At 46.7% G+C, this 21,022-nt stretch overlaps 1 protein-coding gene across 1 annotated transcript; it reads left to right on the forward strand.

Moving 5' to 3' along the window:
• Positions 1 to 9,237: 9,237 nt before the first annotated feature.
• Positions 9,238 to 10,904, forward strand: LOC126518705 (sulfotransferase ssu-1-like). Its single transcript, XM_050168469.3, has one exon. It carries the CDS (start codon positions 9,833 to 9,835, stop codon positions 10,721 to 10,723), a length of 891 nt encoding a protein of 296 aa, XP_050024426.1. The 5' UTR covers positions 9,238 to 9,832; the 3' UTR covers positions 10,724 to 10,904.
• The last annotated feature ends 10,118 nt before the right edge of the window (positions 10,905 to 21,022 follow it).

Here is a 21,022-nt window from a genome sequence, read left to right on the forward strand (position 1 = left end):
GGTCATCTTACCTAGATTAGAAACAGTTCTTTTCAGCACCGCCGAATTTTCATTTTGGCGAGCGAATACCTTTCCGCCTGTGCCCAAACATACTTCCAGTGTTTCCCTTTTACGTTGTGTTGCAGCCACAAGCAGTTATTTATCGTATCAAGTCTTCATAGACGTACACTGGCGAGGACACCCGACTACTTAGTGCCATACGGTCAATTTGACTTTCTTTGCTTTGCTTAAGGCCTTGCTCTTGGTTCTTCGAACAAATATAACAATTATTTTGCTGACGTCATGTCCAGCAGTGGGAACTCTATGGCATATAGCGATGTTTTCCTCAGACACCTCATCGTGCACAATGACTCCAATCTTCCTAACAGACTCAAGCGGTTCCGTACCAGAAGAAACGCCCTTGATTTCCGAATTGTTGGAACGCTCGTACTGCTCTATCCCCTAGTTCCTGCGCAACACTTAGGCATTTTCAACTTTCAGTTCCTCGCTGTGCTTTTTGTCCTCTTTGAGGTCTTTCACTTCATGCAGAGTATCCTTTATCACACGGAGCTATTTTCTTGATTCGCGATGCACATCTCCGATGGCCTTAGCAGCATCACGCGAGTCCTTCGCCAACACTGCGCAAATAACGTGAAAACACACAAACAAATACACAATGCTTCAATAGAGCATCAATCGACAAAAAATAACAGACGCAATCTGTCCAGCAGCAGTGGGCAACTGCAAGGGATTTTCGGCTACAATATTGCCGCGGAAATACGTTTTGCTCACTTGCAAGAGGTTTATCTTTTAGTGCGTACTTCCGCTGCGCACTGCTGCCGGATTGTGGACGAAACGAATTCCTGTAGACTTTATATAGCAACAAGAGCCATTGCTCCCTGGTCCTAGGAGTGTATCTCCGCATGGCTGTCATTGGCTGTTTTTGTGCAGACGCTCTTTCGACGCCAGCAGCAAGGTCCCCTTCAGTTACGGCCCTAGTGTGACGGCGCTATTTTGGCAAAATGGTGACGCACACAATTGTTAACGTTGTCATTGTCACGAGGCGCCCGAGTTCGTGAACAAGGGAGGGCTCGAGGCACCCTCCGTTAGACGGACGCTCCGCAGCGTGGTGATAACGAACGATGACTCACCGCCGAGCAGTTGTGCTCGTCAGGGTTTATTGCGGTGCGGTGGCCAATGTTGCCTACCCAGCCTGGCAGCTCACCGAGCATAGCGGGCCAACGAAGATTATGCCCGAGGGGGCGTCACATGCTTGCTACACCCCCTTACTCCCAGTTTGTTTCTCGCCAACAAAAAATTCTAAGTTCAATGTACGAGGCTCTGCCTCCGTCATAGCCGGGTCGACAGTGCCTGCTACCCAGGCGAGTAACGGTCCAGTGGCCTCCGCCGTCGAAGTGCTTTTAGTTGCGAATATTTGGTGTCAAAATTTTTTCGTCCGTTTTAAAAGTACTCACAAAAGTTCTCAAACATGCTTAATAGGCACAAAATTTCTTTGAATATCATAACTTTTGTTCGAGATCGTCATTGCTATCATTTGCGAATGCCATTACATCTTACTGTGTAGCACCGCAAGAGATCGGATGGCATCCGATGCATCGAATTTGCAAGTGTCCTAAATGCAAAAATCTGCACTTAGGACACTTGCAATGCTCATGCTTTCCAGAAGAAAAAAAAACGTATCATGCCTACACATGAAGGTTGTTAACGCGGTTTTCCCTATGGCGATTACTGTGATAATACACAATAAAAATAAATAAATAAATAAACACGAACACTAATTTTTCAGCTGTTAGTACGTTTGAAGAACGTGACACAAAGAAAAAGCACTGAGGGCGAAATGGGAAAGCTGAACAAGTTACTGAGTTGCAGTATGAAATTTGGCACAGAAAAACACAAGTCATAGACCAGGTGACAATGAGGAGGAACATTATTTGTCAGCTTTCTCACCGGTAAGAGAGAAGTGTAGCGCAATAAAGGCTCAACGACGTCCGGAGGCTCATGGAGCACACACACACACAGGGTCGTGTTCGCGTACATGCGCCTTGTGATGTCCTTGGGTCTGCGCGCTCACCTGTTGTCTTTAGGCACCCGGAACAACCTTGCAGGGCTTATTTTTGAGGTATTCGTTCACCACTGCACGATTCACGAGCGGTGCGAGTCGTGAAACGGGTGAAAGATCGCGGAGCACAAGCACACAGCTATCGAAAACCACGAAACTGATGAAACTGCCCACGCCAGTCAACGCGCAGCAGCGCACGTTTCCCCATAACAGCAGATAACGAAACATGAAACGTCGTGCAGTGGGTTAAGCTTGCACCGGACCGGCGGGCGCGCGCGGATACAGTCGAAGGTGAGGGCGTTGCGAGAGATGGCAAGGGGAGAGGAGTTGAGAGGAGGGACGAAATAACGCATCTTCATGGATCTAGGACGTCGTACAAAGGAAGCGGCTTTGCTTTCTCGCCCTCCTGATGGGTGTCGCCAATTACCTTTGCCACCGTAGCTGCCGAGTTTCTGAGGCAGGCCCTGGTGACGACGATCTTGCAATCTTGATCAGGCAGCGGTGACTGTTGCCCTCTGGGTTGTAGTTGCCTGGTTTTCCTTGCTTGCTAAGGTGACGGAAAATAGCGCCAAAAACAGCAAGAACAATCTGCAAAAGGTTTTAGTGCATGGTACCAATATGCACTGCCGCCGGACTGCCACATAGCATCCCACATTATGTAGGCAGTAACGTTGGTCGTGCTTTCAGAAGTTAAACACGGATATTGTACATTAATATAAATTGTTATCTTACCTGGTCAGTGTGTCTTGGGATAAAAACAAATGATAGTACCATTTCTGAGTCGGGGTGCACCTTTCTCTTTATAATTAGTTCATCCATATGGTAAAGTACCCTGCGTCCGATGACTGGCGCTTGTTCGTGCTCGCAGTACGCAGTGTTCGAGGTTGGGTTCAGGCTTCGGAACACGGCAGACACCCGCCGCCCGCAGGAATTGTGAAACCACGGTGAAAGGTAAGAAGTAAAGTATACGTGCGGCCTGCGTGTAAATGCGGAGGTCCGTAGGAGAATAAAATTATGCAAATCCCACGCACTATGGGAATTGATGTAAGCGAAGCTTTCCGTGCTGGATGCTTTGATTGAGGATAATTAGCGGTGATGTCGACGGCTAAAGCTTAATTTGTTCAACGTTTAGTCTACACGAGAGTGGTTAGTTGATGTTAAACGTTACCTTGCGTGCACCACTGCTGTTTGTCTCCGTACTACACAGAACACACAAGTGTTTGGTTGAGGCGTTATTGTACGCCATACTTTAAAACCTCTGAGAGGGTTGAGCGTTGTCATTTCCTCACATGAAACATCGCATTGTCGCAGAAGTATTAAACTTGAAATGGATTATGGGCCTGGTACGTGCCAAAGCGACACTCGGATTATCAGGCAAGCTGTAGTGACGGACTCCGGATTAATTTTGACACTGTGATGTTCCTTAACGTCTCCCAAAATCTAAGTGCACGTGCGTTTTCTATTTCGCCCCCACCGAATTGCGGCTGCCGCGATTGGGAACAAATCCACGACCTCCAGCAATGCTGTAGCCGCAAAGCCAACGCGGCGGGCATAGAAGGGCTGATTTGGCGGTCGACCGTTTCCCTAGTGTCTCCTGGACCCTGCGGTGCGCTTTAATTAATGCGGCTCTGCTTCTCCACGCCCTGCGTAAGCTGCCTGATTCACATATTGGCGTGGCGTTTATTTTTCAGAAATAGCAGCAACGTACTGTAGCATACTTTGAACTTAAGCTTATCCTGTTTCCCCGCAACCGCTGTCGTATACTAGCGGGGTTACCTTGCCTTGCCACGTCACCTCCCCTCGCTCACTTATATGGGAACCGCCTCTTTTCCTCCCTCCCCGTCTTCTCCTCTTCTCCTCTCTACAGTTCTATCTGCATCCCCTCTGGCCTCGCACTTTAGTAGAAAGGGAACTGCTGTAGTTTGTGCGATGCTTCTGAGGGGAGTCACGGATAAGTTCAGCTGTCAAGCGGCTAATGTGGTGACAGCCAGGGATCGAGCTCCAGAGGGCATTGTGAACATTCGACGTCGTGGGGTGAAAACGAGTTTCTCCCATCGACTTTCCTCTCTTACTCGCGCCTGTCATTTATATACACGCTCTGAACCACCCCCGACGCGGTGTGCGCGACAGCAGCCCACAGCAGTAGCAGCCACAGTCGATAAGTCGAAGGAAGAGGCAAAGAAAGCTTCGCTTTAATGGGGTTCCAATCCAATCGAACCAAGTGGTGTTTCAGCGAGGGTTTTCTTTTGACCAATGCCTGTTGTAATAGTGTAAACGCATGAGCAGTTGTAATGAAATTTCCCTATGTGCACAGTGTTGGAGACCAAACTAGCGGCTGGGGCCAAGCGGAATGCTCCAATTCTTGAACGAGCGCTGTTTGCAGTTGCTTCTAGATTTCTTTCCAGCAAACAACTGACAACTCACCGCGCTGAATGAGAAACAATCATCTTCTGCTTACAGCGCTAAAGTAAAGCATGCTATGACACCGAAATGTCGCTTCGCGGCATAACACGTATCATAATCAACTTCAAACTATCCGAGCTAGTTATCGTTCCTACTAGCGGTGCCTACGCTCAAAAGTACATTTCGAAGAATATTCCTGTGGCTTACGGAATTAGTAACACTAATGCTGGGGCACAAAACTAAGCTATCAAAACTAAATAAATCCTAAACGTACATCACTAATTTATTAAAGCGTCTGCCTAAACAAAGTACACTCCACGATTTGAAACGCCAGTAGCATATTCAGAATATACGAAAAGAAGCAATGGTCTACTCGCCGGGAATGAAGAAGTCGTTCCAAGTGAGGTGTTTTGAAGAAACCACCATAGTGTCAGTCATGTTTTCCCAATGCGCAACATTATTATTCATGTCAATCTACGCCGCGCGTCGTCTGTATATTTCGGGAAAGTGTGAAATCATACTTTGCTTTTCTTCCACCGCGATGACACGCATAATGGTAAGCAACAAAAGTCTTTCTACATCGGTCTTTCCTTCCTTTTCGGGCTTATGGGCGGTGGCATCACGACAATTTGAGAGCTGCGAGGCACAAAGCGCGTGGCGTGATAGGAGAGACGCTTTCTCTTCAAGCCTGAACCTTTCTTAGCGCGGCTGCTGGGTCGCGAATAGGCTGCTAGTCGCGAATAGGCGTCAAATTGCATCGAGTTGCAATTTTTCTCGTTACAAACGAAACTTGTCAAGGTTGGGCCATAGTGTCTCGCTTTCCTCTTTATTGCTGCCTCCTCTGACTAAACCTCTGGCGCCAGCGCCGGAAACTTGGCTGCCTTCCTGCCACATGGCAGTGAAAGCGCATGCGAAAGGAAGTATTTTGACGCTTCCTCGTCAGACGACCACGCTGTAGAGCTTTGCTCGGCAACAGAAAGCGATGTGCTCCTGTGTGAGGACTCTGATGATGATTCTGTGGGTGGACCAAAGGTTCTCGCTACAGCCCGTGAGTTGTTCCTCATTGATGCATCCAATCCTCCTGCCGCACCTCCCTGTTTCCACAGCAGAATTTTCCCCACAGAGAAGACAGCAACACCCGCGAGGAGCTGCATGGTGTCCTAGCAGTCGGGCAAGATAGATTTTACACAGAACATAAAGGAGACGCAGTACTAGTGTGCACAGTCCGATGTTGGCCTCGGCCGTGCCTTGCTCCGAATCCTAGTAATTGCGGCTTGGGAGCTGCGGAAAAGTGGCCACTATTCACAAGGTATATATACTTCGTAGCGAAGCTTCCATAGGAGCCCATACGTTCAAAACATGGCGCTCTATGGGCGTCTTGCGCTGGAGTTTGAGGTATAGTAGCGGCGCCTGGTGGCGGCGCGCGAAACGTTATCTGGGTAGTACCAGCTTGGCTAGTATTGAGCCCTGGCTGTAGCGAAGCAAGTTTCTAGCCCGAGTTTTGCGGCGATTCGCGTTTTTTTCCGCCCTGTTGCGAGTGCGAAAAAGCTCGTCACTTCTCACAGACCACGCCGACCACGCTGCGAGCTAGCCGCAGCCTATAAACGAGAACGGTTTCTCCGTGAGACGAAATGCTGGAAGCAGAAGGAATCGGCGACGCCGATCCGGAGAGACCAAGCTCAGCCTTGAAAAAGCGTCACCGTCGTTACTTCTGCGTCGTGGGCTGCCATGAACAAGAAGGCCTGAATCCCAACATCACATTCTACCGTTTTCGTTCAAGGCCTCACGAAGCGGAGCGTCGGGCGCGCTGGATAGCTGCTGTTCGTCGCGCTGGGCAAGCGAAACTTAGCGCCATGCTGACTGCTTCACCTGTCTTGAAGCTTGCTTGATTATCTGCGTTCTAAAATTCGGTCTTTTGCACTTACAGTGGCGACGGCAGACCGACATAGCAGCAGGCATGGCTGGTGATTCACGATTCGAAACGCGGCCACAGCTACAATTAATAATTCGACTGGCACGAAGTGGTGAAGTGACCAGGTGTGTGCAAATGACCGCAAATGGTCGGGCTGATTCGGTGACAATTCACTACCCCACTACGAGCAGCACAGGTTAGATAGTCAAATGTGCTCATCCTTGACCTCACGCCAGCACATTGAGGCAGCACAGCAAGGTCGTATTGATTGCAGCACATCGGTGTTCGAACGCTGTCATTAAAAGCTACATCAAGCTAGCAGCGCACGAGTTCGCGCTGCAGCGCGATTCGCACGTACGTTACTGCGAGCTCATATGCATTGCATCAGTTATCAGTTGCTAAAGAGACAGATGGCCGTTACTACAGTGCAGGCATAACTAGTCTAGCGGCATGCAGTCAACAAAGATTGGAGGAGGCCCGCCGTTTCGCGGCATGTCGAAAGACCGCTACCGTCGCGGCGCGTACGAACGTGTGCTCGAGCAGTTCCGTACACATGATGTCTGCTAATCGCTGCTGTGAATTCATTTATAGCAAGCATTTCCTCGCCTTTGTGCGCCTGAATCCAGCAGCGTGCAAACCTTACCTGAAGTTCAACTTCGTACGCGACTCGTTTCACTTGCGATTGACACAGCGCTATAAAACTTCGCCGCTTATTTCTTGAACGGCCTACACGTATTCGGCGTTGCATAATTTACTGCCTTTACGCAGCTTGCAACCCCTGAAAAAAATCTGCGGCGCCCGATGTTCGCTGGAAGCCGTGGTACAAAACAACCGAAAGTGGCGGGCCCATATTGTAAACGTGCTTTCCGAAGCAGACGACCGAGCTTGGTACTACCCAGTTCAGGACAGAGGGCGCTTTTTAGCACCATTTTCGCAGCGCCCCCTGGGCAATGCAAGAACCCCATCGGCGCTTCATGCTGCTTAGCGCCATCTGTATGGGGTGGGAACACTTCCGGCGGAAGAAAAAATGATGTGACGCCGTGTCCGTTAAAAGCAGAAGTGACGTCATTTTGTTTTCGAAGGCGTGAAATGTTTTGTTGACCTGCTTTTGGAGCTATATATTCAAATGCCCCGCCATTCGGCTTGATGTGCGTTTCGAGCTTTCAGCGCGGAAAGCGATGTAGGAAAAGGCCAGCCGTACGGTTGTCGAAATCGCACCCCTGTACCACTCATACTTTCTTTGGAGGCCGACGAAAGCTTTAGGTGTAGAGCGCTGATCCTATCGTCAGATCCCAAGCCCGTCGGCTAGCGCAGTCGCACGAAAACAACTATACAATTATCTGGCGGTCGTAACTCACTACTTTTTACTGAACAGATTAAGAAGCGATGAAGCTACCCGCGTCACCAAATTCAGACAAACTTCGACAAGCAAAAAAGCACAACGTGTGAGGGAGGCGTATTTCAACAGGTGAACTTTACGAGCGCGCCTTTCTGCTCATTTCAAGACGTGCATTACATTGCGAGTGATAGTGGCGTCAACGCCCCCTGTAACGTTGGGCGCTGAAAAGAAATGCATTTATTAATATCAATAAAATTAAATAAACTTGTGTTTTCTTAACTCGTCACAAATATATAAAATTGACCAGTAATTTTATTTTCGTTGAACGAATCTAACTGTGTCTCGCTTGAATTTAAAGAAAGGCGTTTTTTCTTTCCCAATGTTTGTTCGCTCCAAACGTAGTCGCGCTTCAATCGCTGCTCCCATAACACGCTTGCTGATGTCAATGACAATTTGTACTGAACTGCTTTTCGCCCGAAGCTTCGCGACCTATTTCAAGCGACCTTGCTATTCATCTGCAGTCGACCGATTGTTTAACAGTACCGCGCGAGCGTCGACTGGCCGGCCGGTCAGCACATTCTGACGGCGCGAAGCGACGAGATCAGCAAGAGTAGCGCCTGCGCACAAAGTTCATTCGAAGCGCAAGTTTCGTCTTCCAGTATCACGTCGGTCGCTGTAGACAGGACGTGGCTCTTGTTTTGCGACATCAAACAGAACGTCTGCTCCCAGACATAGGTGTTTCCGAAGAGAATTTCAAGGTCTCTCTCATTTTTGAAAACGACTAGGGGACTGCTTCGATTGTATCACATTTAGCCGTGATGAACACCGCAGCTCGATGAGCTATAGCTGGTCCACGGAGTCGCATTCTTTTGGTGTAGCCGAGAAATGGTCGCCAAATAAATGATTGCACTGGTTTTTATGTTCAAATGATTTAAGACGCGATTGGAGCCATGCCAAGAAGTTGTCGACCTGCACTTGTAGGAATGTTTATCCGTGAATTGGAGAAACGTTTTCTGACACTAAAATAATTGAAAAACTTAGAAAAGCGCATTACCCATTAAAGTTTTCCAATGTGATTCGGACAAACAAGGTTCCATCTTTTACTATTATTAGAATTGTTATTGAAATACAATATTGTGAGTTATGCTATATCATCACAGCGATAGATAGCGTTGGTCAGTTGTTTACGACGTCATTAAAATGCGTCAAATAAGAGCTGCACGGTAGTGTATCGGCCAAGTATAAAGTTTCGCATTTTGCGAATGTTACTGCGGCCAGATACGCATTACTGAACCTTAATCCCGAAGCGCTGTCATTAGAGCAAGTTTTTCTGAAACTTTGAAACTAAGTTGAATGCATCAACAAAAGCATCGGTTCGCAGGCCCTGGCATCTGCTGCCATTCAATAAAACATACTGACGAAGCGGGCGTTCGACCGAATTACGAACGCTGATCCAATAATGCGATCTTTGCACTGGCGGCTTGAAGGCAACTTTTAGCGGTAATGCTCCTTATCTTTAACGAAAGATCAACCCCACACTCCTACATCCCATTTTATGTGCTTGTCACCGGCTTATGGTTCATGGCGTGTATCGTGTTTAGCGCGTCAAACCTTTTTTTTTTTTTTCTGTGGTATGGTCATGCGCTGATTGCAACACGAGCTATCACAGCAGTCTGGAATCAGCCGCAGGCCGCTAAACATCTGCTCACAGGCAGCAGCCCGTATATTTTGCAGGGCTGAGCAGACAATGCGTGGATACCTCTAGCGACAAGGAGACAACGATCGCGTCCGCAGCTTTTGCCCAAAGCTAATAGGTGGCGCTTGACGCTGTGTTATCGCAAACCGCCTCTTCGAGTGTTCGGGCGCTGGCTGGGGCGGCTAGCAACGGCCCGCGCGCTCTCCGGTTTCGCGAACGGTGCCACCAGTGGGAAGTATCTTCATTGCCGCAATTAGAGACCGCGTCCGCTCTGATCCGCTTGTCTGGCTTGTCGCGAGGCCGTGTCGACAGACCGGGAAGCGCCGGCTTTATTTGACGCGCGGCGGAGAGGTTGTGCGTAGAGTTTTCTTAAAGAAAAAGCCACCGGCCAAGGAAAGTACGCACTCTTGTGAGCTGGATATTATGGAGACTCGACGACCGACCTACAAGCGTCACGAAGCTACGGGCTGGGTCTTTCCCCGGGACGGCTTCGAGTGGTCAGAGTTCGAAGGTGCCTGCAGCTACCAACCACGCTGCGACGACATACTGCTGATGACGTACCCGAAGTCAGGCACCACTTGGGTGCAGTACATGCTGTACCTGCTCGTGCATGACATGAAACCCGTGCCTCTGGGAAGCCGACTGGACAGCTTCGCTCCATTCCTCGAGAAGGGGGGCCTTGACCTCATCGGTGCCCTGGAGAAGTCGCCTAGGCCCATCAAGACGCATCTGTCATTCGATGTGATGCCGTGGCGTGCCGAGCCCCGCTACGTTTGTGTGGTGCGAAATCCAAAGGACGTTTGCGTGTCTCTGTACCACCACGTACGGGGCTTCGAAAAGTACTATCACTTCACGGACGGTAGCTTCGACGATTTCTTCGAGGCTTTCCTGGAAGGCCAAGTGGACTCCGCCGACTATCACGACCACCTGCTGTCACTTTGGCACCATCGGAGCAAGGAGAACGTGCTTCTACTGACTTACGAAGACCTAATGGAACGAACCCTGCAAGAGGTCGGTAGGCTCGTTGAACACGTCAGGCCGTGCTTCCCCGCCGACTGGAAGGCTCCCGACTTGGGGTCTCTTGTGGCCGCAGCGAGCTTCGACGTAATGAAGGCGCAGCGTCCCGAGCAGTGGGCCAGCACCAGACCGGAAAACATGCCGGGTTTCATACGCCGCGGTCGCGTGGGAGACTGGCGCAACTACCTTACGGAGGATCAGAACGAAAGGCTGCAGAGCAAGTTCGCACGCAAATTGGCTGGTTCGGGCGCCGAGTTCCTCTGGCCAAAGGAGATGAAGGGACGTGAAAGCGCGTGAAACGGCCGTGACCGTGTGTTTTGTGTGGGACCGGCGGCATTCGGTGGTGGACGTGAAAAAAGTAGGGGGCGAATTGCGACACTTGTCCACACAAAAGCCGTCACTTTCGTAGTCAATGCGTGGTTGCTTTGGCTAAATAATAAATTAGATACCGAATGGAAGAAGTTGTGTGCGCCTGAAATGCGTGCTTTATTCACGATAATATGTTCGTTCCTTACAACTGTTTCTCATCAGCAAGTTAGCCTTGCTAAATGTAGGTTGCGTATCAAGATTATTCATCACTTGTTCTTATAGTACATGCGTAGGAATTGTTTAGCGAATATCGGTTCGTAATCGCAGCCATTCTTTCTTTGTATATGACTCGTGTACTCATTACCGCTCTCCGCGTCGTGGCTGCGCGGCGTAAGTGCGTCAAGCATTCACGAAGTATATGTTGTAACCTATGACCAGATTTACTTGTCTATGACTGTCACGAGCCCCATACGTGCATGCGGTACGATTGCCGCCCTGCATGCCGTCCATATCTTGAACTCACTGCGAACAATATGTACCAGGCGTGGCAGAAGTACTTTAGGCAATTGTGTCCGTGAAAGTTGGAGCAATACCGAAGCTAAAACAGGATATTACCCACGCGTCTTCCAACAGGTCTACGCTCCACGCTAGGCAAAGAAAGCGTCAGAAACTCAAATCTCAAATGGTTCATAGCGAAGAACGCAAAATCGTAGCGGAGAAATGCATTTCGCGCTCGCCCTGTATACCACCGATCTCTACTTCAAGGGGCAAGACATAGTACAGATCAGTGCTGTACACGGTGTTTTTGTTATCGTCTTTTTCGGATACGCTTCTGTACTAAACCAAATGCGCTTGCTTTTCTTCAAAACGTAATGCCGTACGCTTTTACTCTTTCTTGTTGCTAGCGTCATGGATCCTTTAGCACAGACGGTTGTCCCCAACATTAAAAATTATTATAGTGACCCTGCCTCTTGCGATGTATTTAACATCCACAGCGCGTATTTCCCAACCACTACGTCACTGGCTTTTGTTATTCGTTGAATCATCTTGTGATGCCTCCCCTGAGGGCCGCAAAACAAGATATCTTAAGCGTGACGGAGACATCCATTATCGCAACGTAATTTTCAGCGAGCGCCAATAACTGATATATAAACGTCAGCCGCTGAAAGACCAGGCAAAAACCTGCAGTTCATGCCAGGCTCAGACCTAGCGATTTCAGCGCGAATGCACAGTACCTATTTCTGGCTACATTTGGGTAAACATTAAACTCCCAGCGTGCGTTATTAAAGGCATTGGCGAAACACTACGGGTGTTTCCACTTAAAAGACTGCTAGAACTCTGCAGCGGTGGCCTGGTCTCATCTGCAGATGCTAGTGGTTAATTTGAATATTTGTGTGTGATTAGTCCTTGGTTGTTATCAATTTAGTTGAGGCAATTTGTTTTGTTCCATGTCTATACGTGTGGCCATTCGAATCATAGTCGGGATGATTGTGACTATGGTCTGCACTTGGGCAACAACGAACCGACGATATATTTCTAGAATGATGGCATGCGAGCACCCTCATCCTAGTACAGAGGCAATGCATTAGGCGAGACTCCATTTTCTATCACGTGGACATATTGATTTGGACAGTTTTCCCACTCATGCCATGATTTTCAATGACTGGCCAAAGTTGACAATGAAGTAAGCATTTGGTACTTCAGCCTTCAAGGGAAATTAGATTATTAAAATGCACTCTGAAGTGCTGTGCAACAAAACAATTAAACGTAAGTAAAAGTAAGCATGCATGATGAACAGCAGACATCTTCATGTATATGAAGCATCTATATCTTGCAAACCTCTGTTCTTTTACATGTGATCTCCATTTGTAGTATTTTGGTGCATACTGAAGAACCATTAATTATTAATGATACAAATCTAAAGGAGAAACTGATGAGCTCATATTAAGACTGCACCCAGTAGCTCTATAATTAAGACATAATACGAGCTATGCGTAGGGTTGTGCGAATATTTCGTATTTTGAAAACATAGAATAGTGCCTGCCCGCTCTTTCATTCGAGAGTTAACTATTCGCATTGGTGGAATGTTTCTTGTTCCAGTATAAGGGATATACATTTTCGAGTCTCGGGGAAGACAGACTGAGGCAAGGGGGGATTGTTTCGAATGATACTGCTTGAGGACAACTGCGAATGTTGCAAAGTGGCTACACTATCTCAGTAAGCACACAGAGGAACCAACATCTCTACATTAACTTGCACTTTTTCAAAAGGAATACCTGGCTGCTATGAATTCATTGTGTCGATTCAAACAAAGAGCGGGAGAGATAAGCGTTTAGTGGTCGAAATAGTGTCCCGAGCGAGGCCCGATACCATCCCGAGATGCGATTGCTCTTTAGTCCAGGAACACTATGCCTTCGACTGCCCTCTTGGCGCTGGCGACGAGTTGTCGTTGCTGCGGCGAACTCTTGGCCTCCCACGCTTCGGGTACGTGGTTTTCGTTTGCTTGTGGTGATAGGTTTGTGTTGGTTTCCGGTAGCATTTCACGGTCTTCACGCCACGGGAAACGCCCTTTTTTATTTCATCAATCTCTTTTCGGTTGCACAACCGACGTGCGGTGCACAGGTGTTGTACTCGGTTCCTTCAAGAAAGACAGCAATCAACGCGCGTGCCATTACTTTCTGCCATGGTTACGCCCTGCTGCAGAGAACTGAAAGAAGTTTTCATTGACGACCTCAGCAGCTGACCGGAAGCGCAGTTATTAGCGGCACTACATGCAAGTATCAAGTCCCAAGAGTCATTTTACTAGACTGCCTCCACGCAGTCTTTTTGTCTCACAATGTGTAAAAATGAGGAAAATTTTCGACATTCAATTCGAATTGGAAAGTTCACTATTCGCACCCTCCAAATTGTTTCCTGGGAAAGTATACAAGTTGTCAGAACGAAGAACATGGCTGGAACTCTTCGGTGGCCGCATCATGGTTAGCTTAGGCAACGTATCAACTAGGTAAAGGTTCACTAAGTGTCTTGCGCGATTGGCCATGCTTGCATCCATTTGTTCAAAATATAAAGCCAGCGAACCTAAACTTACAATGATTTCGAACAGTGGGCCGCCCATGCGCGCACCAAGCAACGTCACAAACTTAGCAAAAAACTGTGTTCTTTCTCTTGTGTGTGTGTGAGAGAGAAAGAGAGAGTTTGCATGTGTGTGTGCAGTTTCGTCGCAGTTGTTCCGTTACTGGAGAATCATGCAGGCGTGCGTGGGATCTCGTGAGCTCACATCCTCCTCTCCCACCCCCTCGAGTAGCTGCGCGCCAGCTTCTCATTCAGCCGCATTTATGAGGTCAAGTCCAAAAAATCAAAGCCGCTTGAATAAAGATGGTTGAACGCGAAGCTTTCCCCAGTGCAAACTAAATCAAAGTCCAAAGCCAATGACCGCGCAACGAACCTAAGGAATGCTGAAGGACCCGATGGTATGCATATTTGATATGATTGCTTGATAGGATGGTATTTTTGAATGTTGAATTTGAATGAAGAAACATTTCATTAAGTTGCATATCCTTTAGATTATGTAGCCATTAATTACACGCAGACATTCACTTTCACGGACGACTGTATACTTGCGCAGTATTGCCTTGTGATCGTTGTGGTAGAGGATCAGAGGCTCTGCCATCGTAACATGACACAGCCTGCTTGCAAACGTGAGATAAATGCAGGAACGGTGTTGCGTCGTGCATGGGTCCCTGTAGCGACTTCAGTTTCAATGAGTAGCGATCTAGCATAAAACTCTCGATCCATTTGCCGCTCGCTCTCTTTCGCCACATTGATGTTAAAGTCACCGCACACGAAGATCGGCGCACTATGAAGCTTTAAGGTCTTCATCGCTTCTGCCAGGAACGTTTCCGCGTCACAACAAGACGTGTTCGGTCTGATGTACACGATGACGGTCACAAGACCAGTAGTCATCTCGACTGCACAAGCGTGTCCCACACGGCTTCTCCATGCCATTGCCGATACACGGGAACGGCTTTACGGGCACGATCGCGCTCGCGCTTATGTTCCCGTACGGCTGCCTCTTCTGGCGTGCGCTGCATCCGCGGCCTACCCTTGTTGACGACCGGGAATGCATATCGTGACGCGCGTAACACAATGCAGATATATACAAAAACATTAAAGGGGTTTACGTGCCAAAACCACTTTGGTTATGAGGCACGCCGTACACTGTAAACAAAAAAACACCCAGATGGGCGTTTTTTGCTTGTCCTCTAGCGCATTCCCTTTTGTACATCTTTTTGCTCCCATTGAAAGGGCGTACGATAAAACTCCCATTGACGTGGGCATTAATTGGGCACACAACGGGGGTACCGTATACGCCCACTTCACCCCCCCCCCCCCTATTTGACTGGGAGGTACAATGGGAGTATTGTGAAGGAATTAAAGGCATTTTAGTTCAGGTGCGGCAAGCTCGTAGCGAAATGCATGGTGGCGCGGGTCACGCGCTTACGCAGTACCAGACGGAACACCGCGGGCCGAAATGTCGAACGCCGGCGATGAAGGCTCAAGGGAACTCGGCCGTCCGTGAGCTGCCACCCGAGCAGGCGTCGCACCTGCTCGGAGCGAACGCCGGCGTCCGACACCTTGGCCTGCGGTGTTCCGTCTGCTGCTGCATAGGCGCGGCGTACCGCCACGAAGCATTTCGCCGCGGGCTCGCCACACGTGGTCCAATCGACGGCACAGGGCCACCGCTGAATCGACCAAGTCACGCGCACACGTGGTCCAATGGCGAATGAACCCGTCACCGCACGTCTTCATTTTTTTCCCCTTTCGCTGATCACAGAGCCCCTCTTTGCAAAGCTTTTATACAGTCGTCCTAGCTTATCGGCAGTGCCTCCGAGGCCAGCAAACGCCTTCGAGAGCAGTTGCTACTTGCTGAAAGGAAAAATGCACGAGACACACACTGACAGTGAAGAAAATTTATTTTACACCAAATGTAAGAAATATAATATGTTCACTTCCGGGCCCAAAAGAAAGCACATTTCTGCCCCAGTAAAACAATTGTCTGGATTTTAAAAAAGAGCACTGTACATTGTAAGCATGCCAGTTGCTAGTATTCTACATGTCCTAATACAATGAAATTAGTAAATGAAAGAAATGCTAAGAAATCTTATCTCGTTTCATACTGAACTGTAACTACAGAGCCATGTGTTTGAACTGTTACTTTGTACTGACGCTCCACACTTTTGCACAGACTATATATTGAGCTCGCTTGACTAAGAGTAAAACTTCATTTGGCCTAGTTGGCACATAATTCTGAACTTAAAACTTACAGTGCAAACACCTAAGACGAACCGCAAAAGGCAGATACGACACACGCTGGCACTAACTGACAACTTCTTTATTTCTTCGTCGTCGATGCATATATATGCCCTAGGCCACACAACTGCACAGGCGCACACATTACATTACAGAGATCTCCCAAATTATCACATATGCAAACGTAGGAACTCAAATTCAGATGGGTGCAGGGACAAAGCTATGTCACTGATGCAATTATCATTTCGCCTTTTTATGTCGTAGGCCTCTAAGGCAAGCCGCGCAAGCTCATTCATGCTTTTGCCAAGAATCGACGTCCCATCAAGTCGTGCCTCACAATTTTTGCAAGAGTTTATATGCGCAACAATGTGCACTCTTCTATCTACATTTTTGTTTACTTTTTGTGCATGTTCCCTGCGCGGTCCCTTAAACACATAAGGTCATCTATCAACTCAAGAAAATTGCTTGCAGGCATAGTGTTCCTTTGGCGTTTTCTGCACCGAACAAGCTTTTAAAGCTATGCTCCCGCACCTGCGGAGAGGGCAGAGGAGGACGCCAAATTCGGCATGATGCTTCATACGTGTTGTGCGCGGTCGGCGTGGTTTATACAATTCACTCTCATGTGCTAAGACATAGCTTGGCTAGATAGGGCATTGCATCAATGAGCGACTCAGGGAACATGCGCAACAAGTAAACAAAAATGTAGATAGAGGAGCGCACCTTGGTGCGCATATAAACTCTTGCAACAATTGTGAGGCACAACTTGATGGGACGTCGATTCTTGGCAAAAGCAAGAATGAGCATGTGCGGCTTGCCTTAGAGGCTTACCACAAGAAAGGCAGGGCGATAATTGCATTAGTAAGATATCTTTGTCCCTGCATCCATCTGAATTTGACTTCCTACGCTTGCGTATGTGATAATTTGGCAGATCTCTGTAATGTAATCTGAGTGCCTGCGAGGTAGTGTGGCCTAGGGTTTATATTGCATCGACGACGAAGAAATAAAGAAGTTAGCACCAGTGTGTGTTGTATCTTCCTTTTGTGGTTCGTCTTAGGTGTTTGTGCTGTAAGTTTAAGTTGCTTGACTAAGCCATTCCTAATTAACAGTGGCTGGTATAATGAGGCCGATCAGTGGTATTTTGCATGGACAAGCACACAAATATGATAAATGTCAAAGTACTAAATTAAGAAATTGGGACTCATCACACAAACAAGCTACATAATTTAGTGCTGGATTTCTGAGCAAGCTATTAAAAATTATTGTATTTTACGAACCAGAACCCACCTTCTGATTATGACACATGCCATAGCGAGTAACCCGAATTAATTTGGACAACCTGGGGTTCTTTACCATGCACCTGTCTAAGTACACAGGTGCTTTTGCATTTCGCTCCCACTGAAATGCGGTTTTGTTTAAGACTACATTTACGAAAGTTCCAAACACGATCCCCCCTATATTTTTACAGTGGGTGCTCTTTAAATGGAGCCTCAAGGTGCCAGGGAAATTGGTTCCATTTACCAGGCATTATATTTACTGAGAGACATTGCAGAGAGCCAACCAATTATCAGGATGGTGTCCTATTTAAGCGGCAGTTTCGAAGCGATTTTCGTTTATCGAGATTCCACTGTAGTCCATAATAGTGGATGAGTTGTGTTCTGCATGGACACATTAGCATGGCTACCATGTTTAGTTGAATATTGTGCAAGCAGCAACATTTCACTGTACCCAGTGCAATATATAAAGCCAGCAATGTAACATGTTGCAAATGCAGCCACGAACAAGTACCTTCCCTGATCATATCCAAAAGCAGCATCTTTATACGAAATTAGTCATGCTTTCTCCCATTTAAGTGCCTTGTTTTCAGAAATCAAATCCTCCTTATCACATTGACCTCCAATTGTGTCATTCCCCGAGCTGAGGTCATTTGAGATTGCATTTAATTGCCCTTCAAATAGCGTATTGGTCTTATTTAAAAAGCACATGGCATCACAGTGACCACCTAGACATAGAATTCGAGCTGCAACACAGTAGCAAACATTCTGAGGTAGAAGCCTAACTATTCTTTTGAATTTGGATGCATGCTCAAAACACTGCTACGCAATTGCAGACAGGGCTGATAGTGTAGCAACCAGGACAGATTTAACGGACATAAAGGAGCAAAATTGTGTGAGCTTCGAATTATTATTCTCTCTGAGGAACCATGCTGTCCAATTATAAAACGGGGATCAAAATAAAGTAATTGGATAGCAAATCTGCATTTCATTAAGTAAATAAAATACTGTTCATGCTACCTTCCAGGGTGCACACTACATTCCCTTTCCTTGAATGTGAATTTGCTACCTTTCCATGGGTTGCCAAATGTATAGGTGTATTGTTGGTCAAGGGTGGTGGAATGGATATAGGTCTCAGGCTAGAGGAAATATTTAGAGAAGGAGACTTGCCAGGTTGAACAACGAATGTCTCAGGCTGGAGCCATTTGGTTCTCTTGCAAAGATGTTGCCTCCAGCTTGAGACTTCCTTTGTTGCACAACTGTTGATGACTAATTTCGCCATCTTTTCATTTACCCTCGTCTTATTCAACCTATTGCTCCACGCAGCTGCTGCACTTTCTTTAAAAAATAAAGATATTAATGAGCTCAAAGGCTTTGTGCATGGCTGCATCCCCAAGTGCAAAAATTTGTTTGCAGAGTGAATGACAGAGTTGGTACCTTTCTTGAGAATTCAATAGGAAGAACCAAAAATTAAGCTAACAGACTGGTTATGACGACAAGTAAACATGAATTGATGTGGAGTGCCATTTCTTCATTTTGCACCAGGCTTGGGGCCAGCCAGACTTCTTCCTAAAATTGAGAAAATTTTTCTAATGAAATACATATTAAGAGTATTTTCTTCATAATCTGAAAATTTAAAAACATGGTTATTTGGTTATTCATATTTAGTTGGGAACAGTGCGAAGGACACTGACGAAGTAAGGGCTTATGCAGTAATGCCACATAGTGCTGGCTGAGAACAGATTCAATTTTAGAACAGACAAACAGCTAAGTACTTTGGAATGCTTCCTAAAAGCCATAAAAAACCAAAGCAGGAAGCAGTTGTACAAAATAATGTATGTGCATGAAAAATGCATCTGATCATCGGTTCGCAGACATGTATGCCATTTGCTTGTCAGTTAACAAAACACGTGTTACACTGAAACATTTCTCCTACAATTTGGCAATTCTGTGGGCTTTCATTATTGCTCGGGTCAGTTGGTTTATGTTGTTACTGCTACTAGTGTACGGTGAAGTGTAATGTAGATGGGCAAGTGCTAGTGACAACTATGAACATTGGCAAATTTTGCTGCACCAGGATAACGCATGCATTGTCCCGCTGCAGCGAAACTTTCCAGTAAACATTCACAGTTGTCTGTAGCACTTTCCCATCTGTCTCGCCTCACACTGTTCCATCTATAGCGCTTCACCATACTGTAATATGCACCACCGACACAAAATTCTACCCTTCTGAAGTTCTTACTGCTACTTCGCACTCGTCACATTCAGGCCGCCAGGCGTACTGAGCCCAATGTAGTATAACTGCATAGACTGGCAGCTCCTGTCATGGACTTATTCTGGTGTAATGGCACCACAGAAGCAAACGAAGACAAAGACATGCAGGACACAAGTGCCTAACCTCAACTCTCGCTTTAATAAGAAAACAGACATCATATACATCACATAGTGACAGGAAGTGATGTCATTAATTCAAAAACAAATTCTTTGTGCAATGTAGCTGAGAATGACTGATGCATTTGTCCTTTTCGTGCTAATCTGCCAAAGCTTAATTATCTTATGTACATCTGCTCATAATTTTTGGCTACAAGTTTTGATGAACACAGGAACGAACCAATCTATTTTGCAGTGCATCACTATGTGCGAATGAGAGTTATTCCACACAAACTTCATTAGCCGCAATCTCAAATTAATACAATGTGTGTATGCAATGCAAGCATGACTGGATGGGAATGGCTGACTGTACATAACCTCCGTTGCACAGTGCACCGCCTGCAAATTGTGCTGCACGCAACAAATTAATTTGTTTTCCTGGCTTGTCTTTTTTTCTCATCAGAGCAAATCTCTCATCACATGTTTCATACAGAAAAAAAATTTTTGCCCGTAGAGACCAGCTACACAATTACCCATGAAAATTACAAATGCATACGAAACAACTGCAACCACTTTTTTACTTCATCTCATTCATTATATTCCATATTCATGCCTAACTTAGTTGCACAAATCATTGTTTTCTCAGGCCCTTGTTAGGAGAGTTTTGTGCTGTAATAAAAGGCAGAAGCCAAAAAAAGGAAAAGGTTGGTTGTGGTTGAAGCACAATATGCATCTAGTGAGCTAGGCCGCAAGCATTGTGTAGTCTGCTGCCATCATAAGGCCGTGCCTACATTGGACAGATGGGATGCTCTATTAATGCGAAATCAGGGGAATTGAGGGAGTATGAGTCATCCGTGTGAAACAATCCTCCATCACACAATGTTAAATACTGCAAAGAATGTGACTGCGGTCCTGTGTTCCACAAAACTTGCGTTGTAGCCAGGTATTACGACCTGACAACATGCAAGGTAATTGTGGCTTGCAACATTTAAAAAGTATGACGAATGTATCAGTGATCCATTAGTTGCACTGCATAAAGAATTTCTTTTAACAGATATCACATCATGTCTCCACCTGTTATTAAATATTGCCTGTTTCCTTATTTTAAAGCTTGAAGTGAGATCCGGTGCTTGTGTCATGTGCGTACATATCTTTGTTTACTTTTTGTGGTGTCATTACACCAGAATTTATATAACCAAATGGCCACACACTGCTTTTGTCACGTTATAGTGGTGCTTGCAAAGCCTCCCAAACAGCAGCCTATTTGGTCAAAACATGCTTTTGTACATATGCTCTTCCAAATAGAAAAGCTATCAAGAAGGTAACAAGAATCAAG

This window comes from Dermacentor andersoni, chromosome 1, assembly GCF_023375885.2.
Source record: "Dermacentor andersoni chromosome 1, qqDerAnde1_hic_scaffold, whole genome shotgun sequence".
Classification (NCBI taxonomy): Eukaryota; Metazoa; Arthropoda; class Arachnida; order Ixodida; family Ixodidae; genus Dermacentor; species Dermacentor andersoni.